The 12,271-nt window shown below is 40.4% G+C and overlaps 1 protein-coding gene across 8 annotated transcripts in view; it reads right to left on the reverse strand.

Annotated features, from left to right (window-relative positions):
• The window catches only part of LOC110521434 (transcription factor E2-alpha), a 28,353-nt gene extending 16,289 nt beyond the window's left edge, over positions 1-12,064 (reverse strand). For 2 of the 8 annotated variants that reach the window (XM_021598976.2, XM_021598973.2), the window contains exons 1-3: positions 11,560-12,062; positions 8,236-8,337; positions 6,718-6,790 (exon numbers count right to left, since the gene is read on the reverse strand). In XM_021598976.2, the coding sequence (XP_021454651.2) occupies positions 6,718-6,790; positions 8,236-8,316 (154 nt within the window). In that variant the 5' untranslated portion in view covers positions 8,317-8,337; positions 11,560-12,062. Of the gene's footprint in view, positions 1-6,717; positions 6,791-8,235; positions 8,338-11,559 lie in introns of all 8 variants that reach the window. The other 6 variants (XM_021598977.2, XM_021598980.2, XM_021598974.2 and 3 more) reach the window with 5 other exon arrangements.
• Between the last annotated feature and the right edge of the window lie 207 nt (positions 12,065-12,271).

Raw genomic sequence — 12,271 nt, forward strand, 5'->3', positions numbered from 1 at the left:
AGTTTACTCAACACTGAGACACGATCAAATAAGAGGAACCCCAGGTCTATAAAACAAGCTTTTCCATTATCCAGTGTCTACAATGGCTTTGGTCCAGCAGCCACTCAATAATAGTATTTGGTGCCCACCTAGACCTACACCACTTAGAAAGGCCTCCATTTGAGGCGTGGCGCAGTGGTCTACGGCACTGCATCGCGGCGCTAGCTGTGCCACCAGAGACCCTGGGTTAGCGCCCAGGTCTCGTCGCGCACCAGCGACTCCCATGGCGGGCCGGGCGCAGTGCGCGCTAACCAAGGTAGCCAGGTGCACGGTGTTTCCTCCGACACATTGGTGCGGCTGGCTTCCGGGTTGGATGCGCGATGTGTTAAGAAGCAGTGCGACTTGGTTGGGTTGTGTTTCAGAGGACGCATGGCTTTCGACCTTCGTTTCTCCCGACCCAGTACGGGAGTTGTAGCGACGAGACGAGATAGTAATTACTCATTGGATTGGATACCACAAAATTGGGGAGAAAAAGGGGGTAAAATGTAACAATTACAATTTTTTTTAAAGGCCTTCATTTGACGAGTGGGTAGTGTCTGAGATAGAATCGCCTTACTGAGGACAACTCTGACAACATTGTTCACACTTTGTGGAGTAATTAACTCAAAGGCAATTAAACAAGGTGGGGAGCTGCTGAGATGACAAAGCCAGCCATGTTAAGAAGTGGGAGCCAAACACTGAGCCTACTGCCACAATGGAGGAAGGGAGGACAGGGGTAAAGGACTGAAGGAAAGGAGGAGAGGGGGACAAGAAGGGGGGAGGAGAAACAGACAAGACAAGTGGAGGAGAGAGGGACAAGGGTGAACGACTGGAGGAACAGAGGGAGTAAAAGGCACAGGGAGGAGAGAAGGACAGCGGTGTGAGACGAGAGGACAGACTTCATTGTTCCAAGTTCACTCGTCATTCTTTTGAAAATATTAATTTAATTGTTTGTGTAATGCTGTTATAATATAAGTGTAATTGCATTTTATTCTCACTCTGTACCTGTTGAAACATTGCGCCTCAACTTTATGACCTGATTCAGTAATGAGAATCTAGTGAAGGCCATGAGGGCAATTCTAACACTGCACAGGAGCAACCAGCCACTGAAGAAATAATCATATTTTGAGGCACAAAACCTTCTCACATGGCAAAATCTAATATGCCGCCAAAAGGCAGCCTGGATTGTTTCTTGCGTATGTCTTAACAACAAGATATAGACCTAGTAGAGCAGCCATTTTCTAGTGTCAGCAGTATAGGGCACATCAGAACACCCCATGACAATCATCTGAAAAAATATTTGTGTGGGGGTGCGTGCACGAGCATTTGTCTGTGCGTGTGAATGGGGGTTGTTTGTTGTGGTTGGGGGGGGGGGGGGCTGTCCTGGGTGGGTGGCTGGCTGGGTGACGGGGGCCAGCAGCTGCAGAGGTGAGTGAGGGGACGCCTGATAGAGCTCCCTTTGCAATTAGTACCCCTCTGAGTACTTTTGTGTTGGTGAATAGCTCTGCTTATGCCTTTCCCGCGCTGGGTCATCTACTAGTAGAGGCACACTGAAGCCATGATGTCACGGGATACAGTTGGCCCAGGCAAACAGGAAGTTGACACAAGTTACCAGGAGAACAATAAAGAACAAAATAGGCTGCTCTTTGTTATGGCCCTGTGATCCTATCATAATGGAGAAGGGGAAAAAAATAAATAATAATAAAAAAAAAATAAAACAGTGCACACAAGTGACTCCATGCAACTTATGAGACTTGCTAAGCAAATTTTCACTCCTGAACTTATTTAGGCTTGCCATAACAAAGAGGTTGAATACCTCAAGACAATTCAAGTAAAAAAAAAAAGTATTACATTTGTTAACATTTCTAAAAACATCCCACTTTGACATTAAGGTATGGTGTGTAGGCCCGCCTCTACATATCCTAATAAATCAAATAAAGTTGTCATTTCAGGACAAAGTGGAAGAAGTGGGGAAATATCATGGGGAAAAAGTTAACATGAATCACAAACATTGCCTACTTCAATAAAAGTCCACTGTCAGGAGGAAAAACTGATGTAAAACTGCTAAAGTTTGCAATTCTATCCCTGTATTGAGGCTACTCCCCTTTGATTGTATAGTGCCTTCAGAAAGTATCCCACCCCTTGACTTTCAGATTTTGTTGTGTTAGTCTGAATTTAAAAATGCATTACATTTAAAATGTTTTGACACTGGCCTATAATACACAATACCCCATAATGTCAAAGTGAAATAATGGTTTTAGAATTGTTTTTTTACAAATGTCTTGAGTCAATAAGTATTCAACCCCTTAATTATGGCAAGCTTAAATATGTTCAGGAGTAAAAATGTGCTTAAGTCACATAATAAGTTGCATGGACTCACTCATGTGCAATAGTGTTTATAACATGCATTTTTTTAATGACATCTGTAACCCACAGTTCACTCAGTCAAGCAGTGAATTTCAAACAGATTCAACAACAAATACCAGCAAGGTTATTCAATGCCTCGCAAAGGGCACATATTGGTATATTCATTCAAAAACGCTGACCATGAATATCCCACTGAACATGGTGAAGTTATTAATTACATTTTGAATGGTGTATCAATGCACCCAGTCACCGCAAAGACAGAGGCATCCTTCCTTACTCAGTTGCCGGAGAGGAAGGAAACCGCTCAAGGATTTCACCATGAGGCCAAAGGTGACTTTAAAACATGTTCCAGAGTTTAATGGCTGTGATAGTATTATACAGTAACTACAATGTCTAACTGACATCCAGAAAGGGAGCCTGTACCAAATAAAAATATTCCAAAACATGCATCCTGTTTACACCAAGGCACAAAGTGATCCTGTAACAAATGAAATTAATTTTATGTCCTGAATACAAAGAGTTGTATTGTGTTGGATTTGCCCAAAACATATCACTGAGCACCACTCTCCATATTTTCAAGCATAGTGGTGGCTGCATCATGTTATGGGTATGCTTGTAATTGTTAAGGACTGGGGAGTCACTAAGCACAGGAAAAACCTGGATCAGTCTGCTTTCCACCAGATTATGGCAGATTAATTCACCTTTCAGTAGGACAACGTAAAACACAAGGCCAAATCTACACAGGAGTTGCTTACCAAGACAGTGAATGTTCCCGAGTTGCCGAGTTAGTTTGGACTTCGATCTACTTGAAAATCTATGGCAAAAATCTGAAAATGATGTCTAGCAATGATCAACAAACAATTTGACAAAGCTTGAAGAATTTTGAAAAGAATGGGCAAATGTTGCACAATCCAGGCGTGGAAAGCACTTAGACTTACCCAGAAAGACTCACAGCTGTAATCGCTGCCCATGGTGCTTCTACAAAGTATTGACTCAGGGGTGGGAATATATACTGTATCAGCCAAAGTTTGGACAAACCTACTCTCATTCAAGGGTTTTTGTTTATTTTTACTACATTGTAGAATAATAGTGAAGACATCAAAACTATGAAACAACACATAGGGAATAATGTAGTAAACAAACAAGTATTAAACAAATCAAAATATATTTGAGATTCTTCAAAGTAGCCAGCCGTTACCTTGATGACAGCTTTGCACACTCTTGGAATTCTCTCAACCAGCTTCATGAGGTAGTCACCTGGAACGCATTTCAATTAACAGGTGTGCCTTGTTAAAAGTTAAATTGTGGAATTTCTTTCCGTTTTAATGTATTTGAGCCAACCAGTTGTGTTGTGACAAGGTAGGGGTGGTATAAAGATGATAGCCATATTTGGGAAAAGACCAAGTCCATATTATGGCAAGAACAGCTCAAATAAGCAAAGAGAAACAACAGTCCATCATTACTTTAACCTTTAAGACATGAAGGTCAGTCAATGTGGAAAATTAAGAACTTTGAACGTTTTTTATAAATGCAGTCTCAAAAACCATCAAGCGCTATGATGAAACTGGCTCTCATGAGGACCGCCACAGGAAAGGAAGACCCAGAGTTACCTCTACTGCAGAGGATGAGTTCAATAGGAGTTAACAGCCTCAGAAAATGCAGCCCAAATAAATGCTTCGGAGTTCAAGTAACAGACACATCTCAACATCAACTGTTCAGAGGACACTGCGTGAATCAGGCCTTCATGGTCAAATTGCTGCAAAGAAACCACTACTAAAGGACACCAATAAGAAGAGACTTGCTTGAGCCAAGAAACACGAGCAATGGACATTAGACCGGTGGAAATCTGTCCTTTGGTCTAATGAGTCCAAATTTGAGATTCTTGGTTCTAACCGCTGTGTCTTTGAGACACAGAAGGTGAACGGATGATCCACGGTCAAGCATGGAGGAGGTTGTGGTGTGATGGAGCTTTACTGGTGACACTGATTTATTTAGAAATCGAGGCACACTTCAAATGCATGGATACCACAGCATTCTGCAGCGATACGCCATCCCATCTGGTTTGCGCTTAGTGGGACTATCATTCGTTTTCAACAGGACAATGACTCAACACACCTCCATGCTGCGTAAGGGCTATTGAGATGGTTTAGGATAAATTGGAGCGCAGAGTGAAGGAAAAGCATTCCAGGTGAAGCTGGTTGAGAGAATGCCAAGAGTTCACAAAGCTGTCATCAAGGCAAAGGGTGGATTCTTTGAAGAATATGAAATATAATTTGATTTGTTTAACACTTTGTTACTAAATGATTCCATATGTGATATTTCATAGCTTATGTCTTCACTATTATTCTACAATGTAGAAAATAGTAAAAAGAAAAACCCTTGAATGGGTATGTGTCCAAACTTTTGACTGGTACTGTATGTAAATGAGATATTTCTGTATTTTATTTTCAATAAATGTGGGGTATTGTGTGTAAATGGGTGAGAAATTCAGGCTGTAACAAATATGGAATAAGTCAAGGTGTAGGAATACTTTCTGAAGGCACTTTATATTTGATTTTATAACAAGGGGATTGAGGGATGGAAAAAAAATAAAGAAATCGACAGTAACACATCACAATATTATTGCGATACTTCTGACTCCAATTTGTAATTTTTTGGACTAGGTAGCATTAACTAGCGCTAGTCAGCTGTAACTGCAACAAAACTACTTTTTCATCCTACAACTTGTTTTTCATCTTTTTAAATAGTGAGCCAACATGTTTTCAGCACTTTTATTTCCATGACTGATAAAAACATCAAAGTGCAATACTTTGTAGTTTACACACAAGCCTGAATTGTTGTTTATGGACACCCTGTTTTGCTCCATGGATTGATAGGCTTGTCTCAATCTCATATAGATTCTCTAGAGGTTGGCATCTATGGAGGTTTGTGCGGTGGCACTCAAATGCTATTACGAGATACCTGGAGTTCTCTGAAAGTTAAATGTGACAGCATGAAGTATCACATTCGAATGGTGTCAATGACCAAGGGGCACACTTAGGACGGGGGCAGGAATTAACTCCTCACTGCTAAGTAATTGCCTGCTGTAATAGAAACAAACACTGAGTCCTGCCACTGATCCCCATTCAGAGGGCTCCTACTCTAGCCAGCGCTCCATGCTGGGCCAGTTAAGTGCCCCAGAGCTGGGGGTGAGGGGCATTGTCTCAGGCTCAAGCCATTTCCTGTGAACCAGTGGGGGGAAAAGTCCTGTGCGGAGTTGGGGGAGGAGTGTTTTACACTTCGGGGTGGGGGAGTCGTTTCAAGTCCATAAGCCCTTTTCTGTCTTTGTTCCTCTGTGGCAGAGTTTTCACTCTGGGGGCCGCGCAGTGTGACTCCATTTCACACTGCAGGTTGGCAGGGTGACAGTGGGAAGGAACATGACTTACTAATAACATTCAGCAAAAGCAACTAGCTTACACAGGGGTTTCAGGTGTTTATGGTGGGAAAATACAAGCAAGTTTTTGTATATTGGTGCTAGAAAAAGATGCAATGAAAATAAAATATATAGATCTCATTTCCTAAATTGAGATATTGCCATCAATTAAAAGGGTTACCAAGATAGCTTGTTCATCACCCCATCAAAAAAAGATGAGTCTCATTCAACAACCATAAATGAAGACATTCTGCTGAACTCCAGAAAGCTTTTCTCTTAAGTGTCATCCAACAACACAGCGTTCAAAGGCACCAACAGTGTCCTGAAGCTTCAGCACAGATGAATAATCTTGGTTAGATCAAAGAGGGGAAATGTGAACACATGGAGGGACAGAGCAGGCTCTCACGTTTCCAGAGGAGAACTCGGATCAAAGTAACTAGATCTGGCCAACTTACTACCAGCACTAAAAGGTGATGAAATAGTGTCCGCACACAGAGGATGTAAGAGGTCAATCCAAAAAAATCTATATTTTTATTTTACTAGGCAAGTCAGTTTAGAACTAACTGCCTTGTTCAGGGGCAGAATTACAGATTTTTACCCTGTCAGCTCGGGGATTTGATTTTGCAACATTTCGGTTACTAGTTCAACGCTCTAACCAATAGGCTACCTGCCGCCCCATATACAGCATCTTTATTATATAACCAAGTGAATGGGTGAAGGCATAGTGCAATAGAACCAAAGCACTAACCACTGCCCTAGTACTTCCAACCAAAATATTTTGTCGTTACATAACCATTCTCCATTACTTAATGACCTTATAAAAAAAAAACTAAAGCTTCATACAATACAGTTTAAGTATGGCCCTGCAGGATATTCAAGGCTCAGGATGACAGGATCTTGCATTCTGAATAGAATCTTACCTGATCCACCAAACTGACTGCTAGCGAGTGTCGTCGGTCTGTTCTTCCCATTAGCCACAGGTGGTGCAAACATCTAGAAGAGGTGGGAAATAAATTCATAAATACACCTTCATTGAACATACAGTAAAACTAGATAATCTGTGATATGAAATGTGGGCTGGACACGGATAAGAGTGAAGTATCCTAATCCCTGGTTACAGGGGCTTGTTTAACATGCCATCTCATGAGCCACTGTATGTTTCTGCCTCTTTGGCATCTGGGCCAGCGACAGCCATACTGCAGCATTTTCAGCCAATCCTGGCATAGCACGGCACGGCACACACACACACACACACCTTTGTCTCTAGTGGGTTTAGATTCCTTCCCTAGCTACTACTTATAGAACCATGGACGCGTTTATGATTTGAGTGGTGGCTACACAAATGATGTGCATAGCAAACCAAGGTCTTGATTGAGGGCATGATAGTTGATGCTCCACACACTAGTGGCCCATTAACTGACAGAGGAAACAGAACCAATGGAATTTCCCAATGTTACACATCATAAGGCTAAAATAATGGAGAGGAAATCAAATACATGGGCAGATAACATTAGTAAGCTGTGGTTGGTGGAGGGATATCAATTAATGTGGGACATCAAGTCTGATGACAAGCGTTTACCTTAATTAGAATTCCTGGTCTTGAATCCATGGATGTATAAGGTAATTTTCCATAACAATGGATTTACTAAGGATATTACATTTATTCAGAGAGAAACACTGACATGAATGTCAACTCAAAAGCCCAAGACAGAAATCATATGGTAAAAATGAATGGGGGGAAAAAAAAAAAAACAGGCCGATGCCAGCAAGTGGATAAAAATCCTAACCAAAATCCCATTCATCTGACCATTTATAAAGACCTGCTATTCAAGAGACACAAATGACAGGGCTACCCCATTTCACACAGCATGTATCGAGTTGAATATGATGTAAGGTTTTTCAGCTGTGTATACTTTGAGAGTGCCAGAACCACTCAAGAGTATGGAGCATCCCTTTAAAAGTCCTGGAACTTATCAGCAATCAAACTATTGCAAGGTTGTGCACAAAATAAGATAAACCAAACTCGGAGCAAAATATAAACATAACTGCAAACATAGGAATCAAATGCATCTAGTCTAAATAAATCTTCAGCATTCAGGTCAGCCCAAACCATAAATCAACCTTACTGCAGATTATGTTCTCTCATGTTCAAAGACTGATTTAAAACCCAATGAATAAACACCTTGGACTTGTGTTGTATTCAGGTGACCTTACTTTGACGTGGGATGGGGTAAAACAGATTATTTTCCCCCCAAACAACGTCTGGGGGGAAATTAAGCTACTTCTGCCATGCAGGAGTTAAAGGATAAAAAAAAGCATGAGGTGAGCGATGTAACGGGCCCGTCCCTCCCCATTTATCTCTCTCGTCCACCCTACCGTCCACCCGGCCCAGCAGCCCTTATGACCTGGCCCCAGACCCCTAGACCACTCTCTCTTACCGCACTGAAATCCAGGAGGTCGTTGAGTTCCTTGTCTTGTGTTCCCACTGCAGCCATTCTCTGCTGCGGCTGCTCGTTCATGCCCCTCAGTCTCTAACAACCCTACGAGAGAGATTCGCAAATAGGATAGACTGACTTTTAATGGAACCAGACTAGAGAGTACAAACACATTGAATGTGACTGAGAAAAAAAATATCACACTAGATATTACTGGCTGATATTACTAAAGAATTCAGAGTTCTATCACTTGTGAAAATGAGTGAACATACTAACATACTGCTTTTTCGGCCTTGTCATTGACCCTTACCTACCACTATCTATGGACACAGATGAGTATAGAATTGGCGGAAGTTGAGTACAGAGACTAATAGTTAAAGATCCTTCCCCTCTTACTAAATGATTTCCCAGAAGCCCTACAACCTTAACACTGCCGCCTGATCGCCTCTGACTTTTTCATGGTAATAATTGTCGTCAGACGTGGGTGAGGTGTCAAGGCTATTTTGGCATATGGGACACGGTTGTTCAAACAATAGACCGGAAAAATGGGAAACACTATTTTGTTGTAACAGAGTTAAAAGTTAGGCCAGTGCATTCATTAATTGGTAATAATAACATATGAACAACTACAACCTAAAGAACAACCAGAGAATGTCAACTCCTTTGGGCATGACCAAATAAGCTACTAATAGTGAGGCTCACTACACAGGCTGCAAAGAAGAGAATCTGACTTTCTATGTGAAACATATAGGCCTGTTTAGTTTTTGTATCCCTTATCCAACCTTTAGCAAGAGTAATCAGACTTCTGAGACCATGTCTTCCTTTCTGATGCTTCCACAACAAATCACACGCACGTCAATCATCCAATTCTATATGAAAGTAAAGTATATTAGGTTTACAATTAGACATAATTGGGACCATTGTTTGCGCTGGGTAATAGGGGTGAAAGGCAGAGCTAATGGATGTATGCAAACATGTCATTACCAAATTACCATATGTCAGCGCAGAGGAACCTTGTCAAATGAAAAAATATATTAAAAAAATAAGCATGAATACTGGATTTACCCTGTGTTTTGCATTCCAACATGCGCCTGAGGCCTCATGGGTAGAGCTTGGATGCTCAGCAGCAGTACATGCCACACAAAAACACTGCCAGTGCAACTGGAAAGAAGCACTAGGGCACCAACAGGTGGTGTACTTTTACCACATTCTTTGTAATCCATTACTAGTGCAATTTGCTGTAATCAACCATTTAGGGGCTTAAACCAGAAAATAAATGCAACTTCTCAGAAGTAAAAGGTAAAAGACCAGATTTGTAACAATACATCCATTTCAAAATGAAAGCTATTCTTACTTTCTTCTTATTTGTCACACATAGGGCCTAGTTCCTTAGAGCCAAGACCACACTGTGGGATCAAGGAATTTATGTGTTTGGAGTTTCAGCAAATGATGCTTCAGCATATTGAAACTTGAATATATTCTTTGAAGGCTGAGAATACCTGTGTAAAAAAGATTCAAAAGGAGATCAAATTTGACCATACAAATGGCTATATACCATGCAAAGGATCCACCAGGAATAGGCCTTTGTATTGAAAGTGAAGGCAGGTTAGGTCTACATAACCTAACCTTGAATAAAACAAATGTAATGCCCTAATATAACACTAGGCCCAAGTGTAAATAAGCCTAATGTTGTTTTGCCAGACTTTCGGATAATGTGGTAGGCCAAGGATACACAAACCTTGCCAAACATAAACCATAAAAACATTTACTGTTCCAAAATGTTGTGGGTATGTCATGATAGTTAAAAGGACTTTGTGGATACACACATTTTGTAATGCAGAATTGCATATTTTGCTACTGACCGTACAAACAATATTCGGTTGCAACAGATTACGTCTATGGTTGCCTTGTACACATGCGAGACAGACAATGAAATAAGTCCTCCAAGTGCAAAACTAGGCCTATAGAATGTATTTCTAAAGGGAACACATTTTTCTAAAAATGAATATATACACACGTTCGATAAAACGGACCTAATAGTCCTCAAATATTTGAGATCTAACAGCAAAATAAAATCCATTGGGATAACGTACTTCGCAAAATATTCGCGCAATTTGAAGCCAAATCACCAACTAGTAAGTAGAATGTGAGCTTTGGATAGTTGTGTTATTATCATAACAAATTGCTTATGTTTGAGTTTAAATAAATTAAATTCAACTGTTGCTTCTTAGAAACAGAATATAATGTCAATGTAGCCAACCAGAATGTAACAGCGACAGAAATCGAAGCAAGCAGTGTGGACATCATGATCAAATGTATAAAAACAAATCAGCTCAGTCCAACGATAGTTCGTTACAATACATTTCACCCCACATTGTTCCGCGTAGTTTCCAAGACTGAAACAACGTAAATATTTATTCCAGATTATAAACTCTTCTAAACAGTCAGCTATCCGTTTCCAATGATAACAGGCCACGTCTAGGTCCTATATAGCTATACTGAAAAGGGATGCTTTTCAGCCGGAGGATATTCAGGTTCAAAATGCTCTATGTAGTGGAATATCCAGCTACACAAAGTTTAAAATAATGATTTACCTTTATGAAAAGGGCTTCTGAAAGATACTGAAAAAAAGTGGCCTCTGAATAACTGCGAAAGACCTTGAAATAATGCAATAAATATGTTGCTTATTTTTAAATATTACAAAATACAACTCAAGGTTAGTTTGCATTTGAGTTCGTTCAGAGAGATGGTGGGGGCATAAGGAATTTCCTGCCAAATGTGCAATAAAATAAATTAAAGTCTAGCCTGTGAACAGCCGCTTAACCACTTTCATTAAATTAAGGGTTGGTGGTTTTGTGTATTATTGGTTATAGAAAGGTTTGTTACTTGCTTTACATTTGTTATGAACCTTTAAAATGGCAGGGTGAACAAATGAAAGCACAAGTTTATAATGCCCCTCAACATTATTTAGGCTACAGTCAATTCGTTTTTCGTCATAACCACATAACAGGCTTCTTTATTGGAAAATTGAGGCTGGCAAACATCAAAATGTGTCATATTCAGAATAACCTAACAATATATTTATGGTGAACAAAGGACTAATTTCCCTCACTACACGGTTGGTGCGGAGACCATCACACACTTGATGGCTGAACTCGCCACCTTACTAGAAACCAGACAAAAACTTACACCCCCCTGCTCCAACCACACATTCCCAAAACTTTTGATAATTGTAGAGTCATACGTCCTACAATTGGCCTACATTAGGTACAATGAATTCGTGCATTTTAACGACTATATGCGAGTGTGAAACAGAAACATTTTTACCTTTAATCTTCAAATGTCTGGCATCCAACAGTAAAAAGAAAGGCTGAGTATCGTAGGGGGAAAAAACATAAAACTTCAAGAGAATTTCAACCTCAGCGCGTGAAACACATTGGATCGCTGTAGATGTCTTCCTTATTCCTCTTGAACCTTGCTCTGTTACACTACTCACATCATTAGTACAATGTAACCAGTCCGAATCCAAACAATATCTAGTTATTAATCTCACGTCTTCCTTTTTGTTGTTACAATTAAGATGATTTCATTCTTCTAGTAGACATCTTAACCACCTCCGTCCACATTGTCAAAAGCAACAACGTATCCCTACGCATGAAATGAGGGCCCCAACGCCAGCGGTGTCCGATTTCAAACGCCTATAGAAAGACAACCTATTTTCTCATAGGACAATAAAAATATATTAGATATAACGATCTACATTGATGTAACAACCGCATATGTTAGTTCGTTGGTCAACAGTTTATGGTGTTCTCTTTAAAATAAAAGAGATCTAATGGACTACGCCTTTCAGCGGAAGGTTATTGTAGGAAAGTTCACTGTGATTACACAGCAGTTTCCCGAGATGGATTGATAAATCCGTAAGAGCATAGCCAATAGAAAAGCAGGTATGAGTGACAAGCAGACACAGAGGCCAATAGCCGACCGGAAATACATTTTGGAACCTCCCTCTTCTTGACGCTTGCTTTTGCTGTGTGAT

The sequence above is a fragment of the Oncorhynchus mykiss genome, chromosome 30 (assembly GCF_013265735.2).
Source record: "Oncorhynchus mykiss isolate Arlee chromosome 30, USDA_OmykA_1.1, whole genome shotgun sequence".
NCBI lineage: Eukaryota > Metazoa > Chordata > Actinopteri > Salmoniformes > Salmonidae > Oncorhynchus > Oncorhynchus mykiss.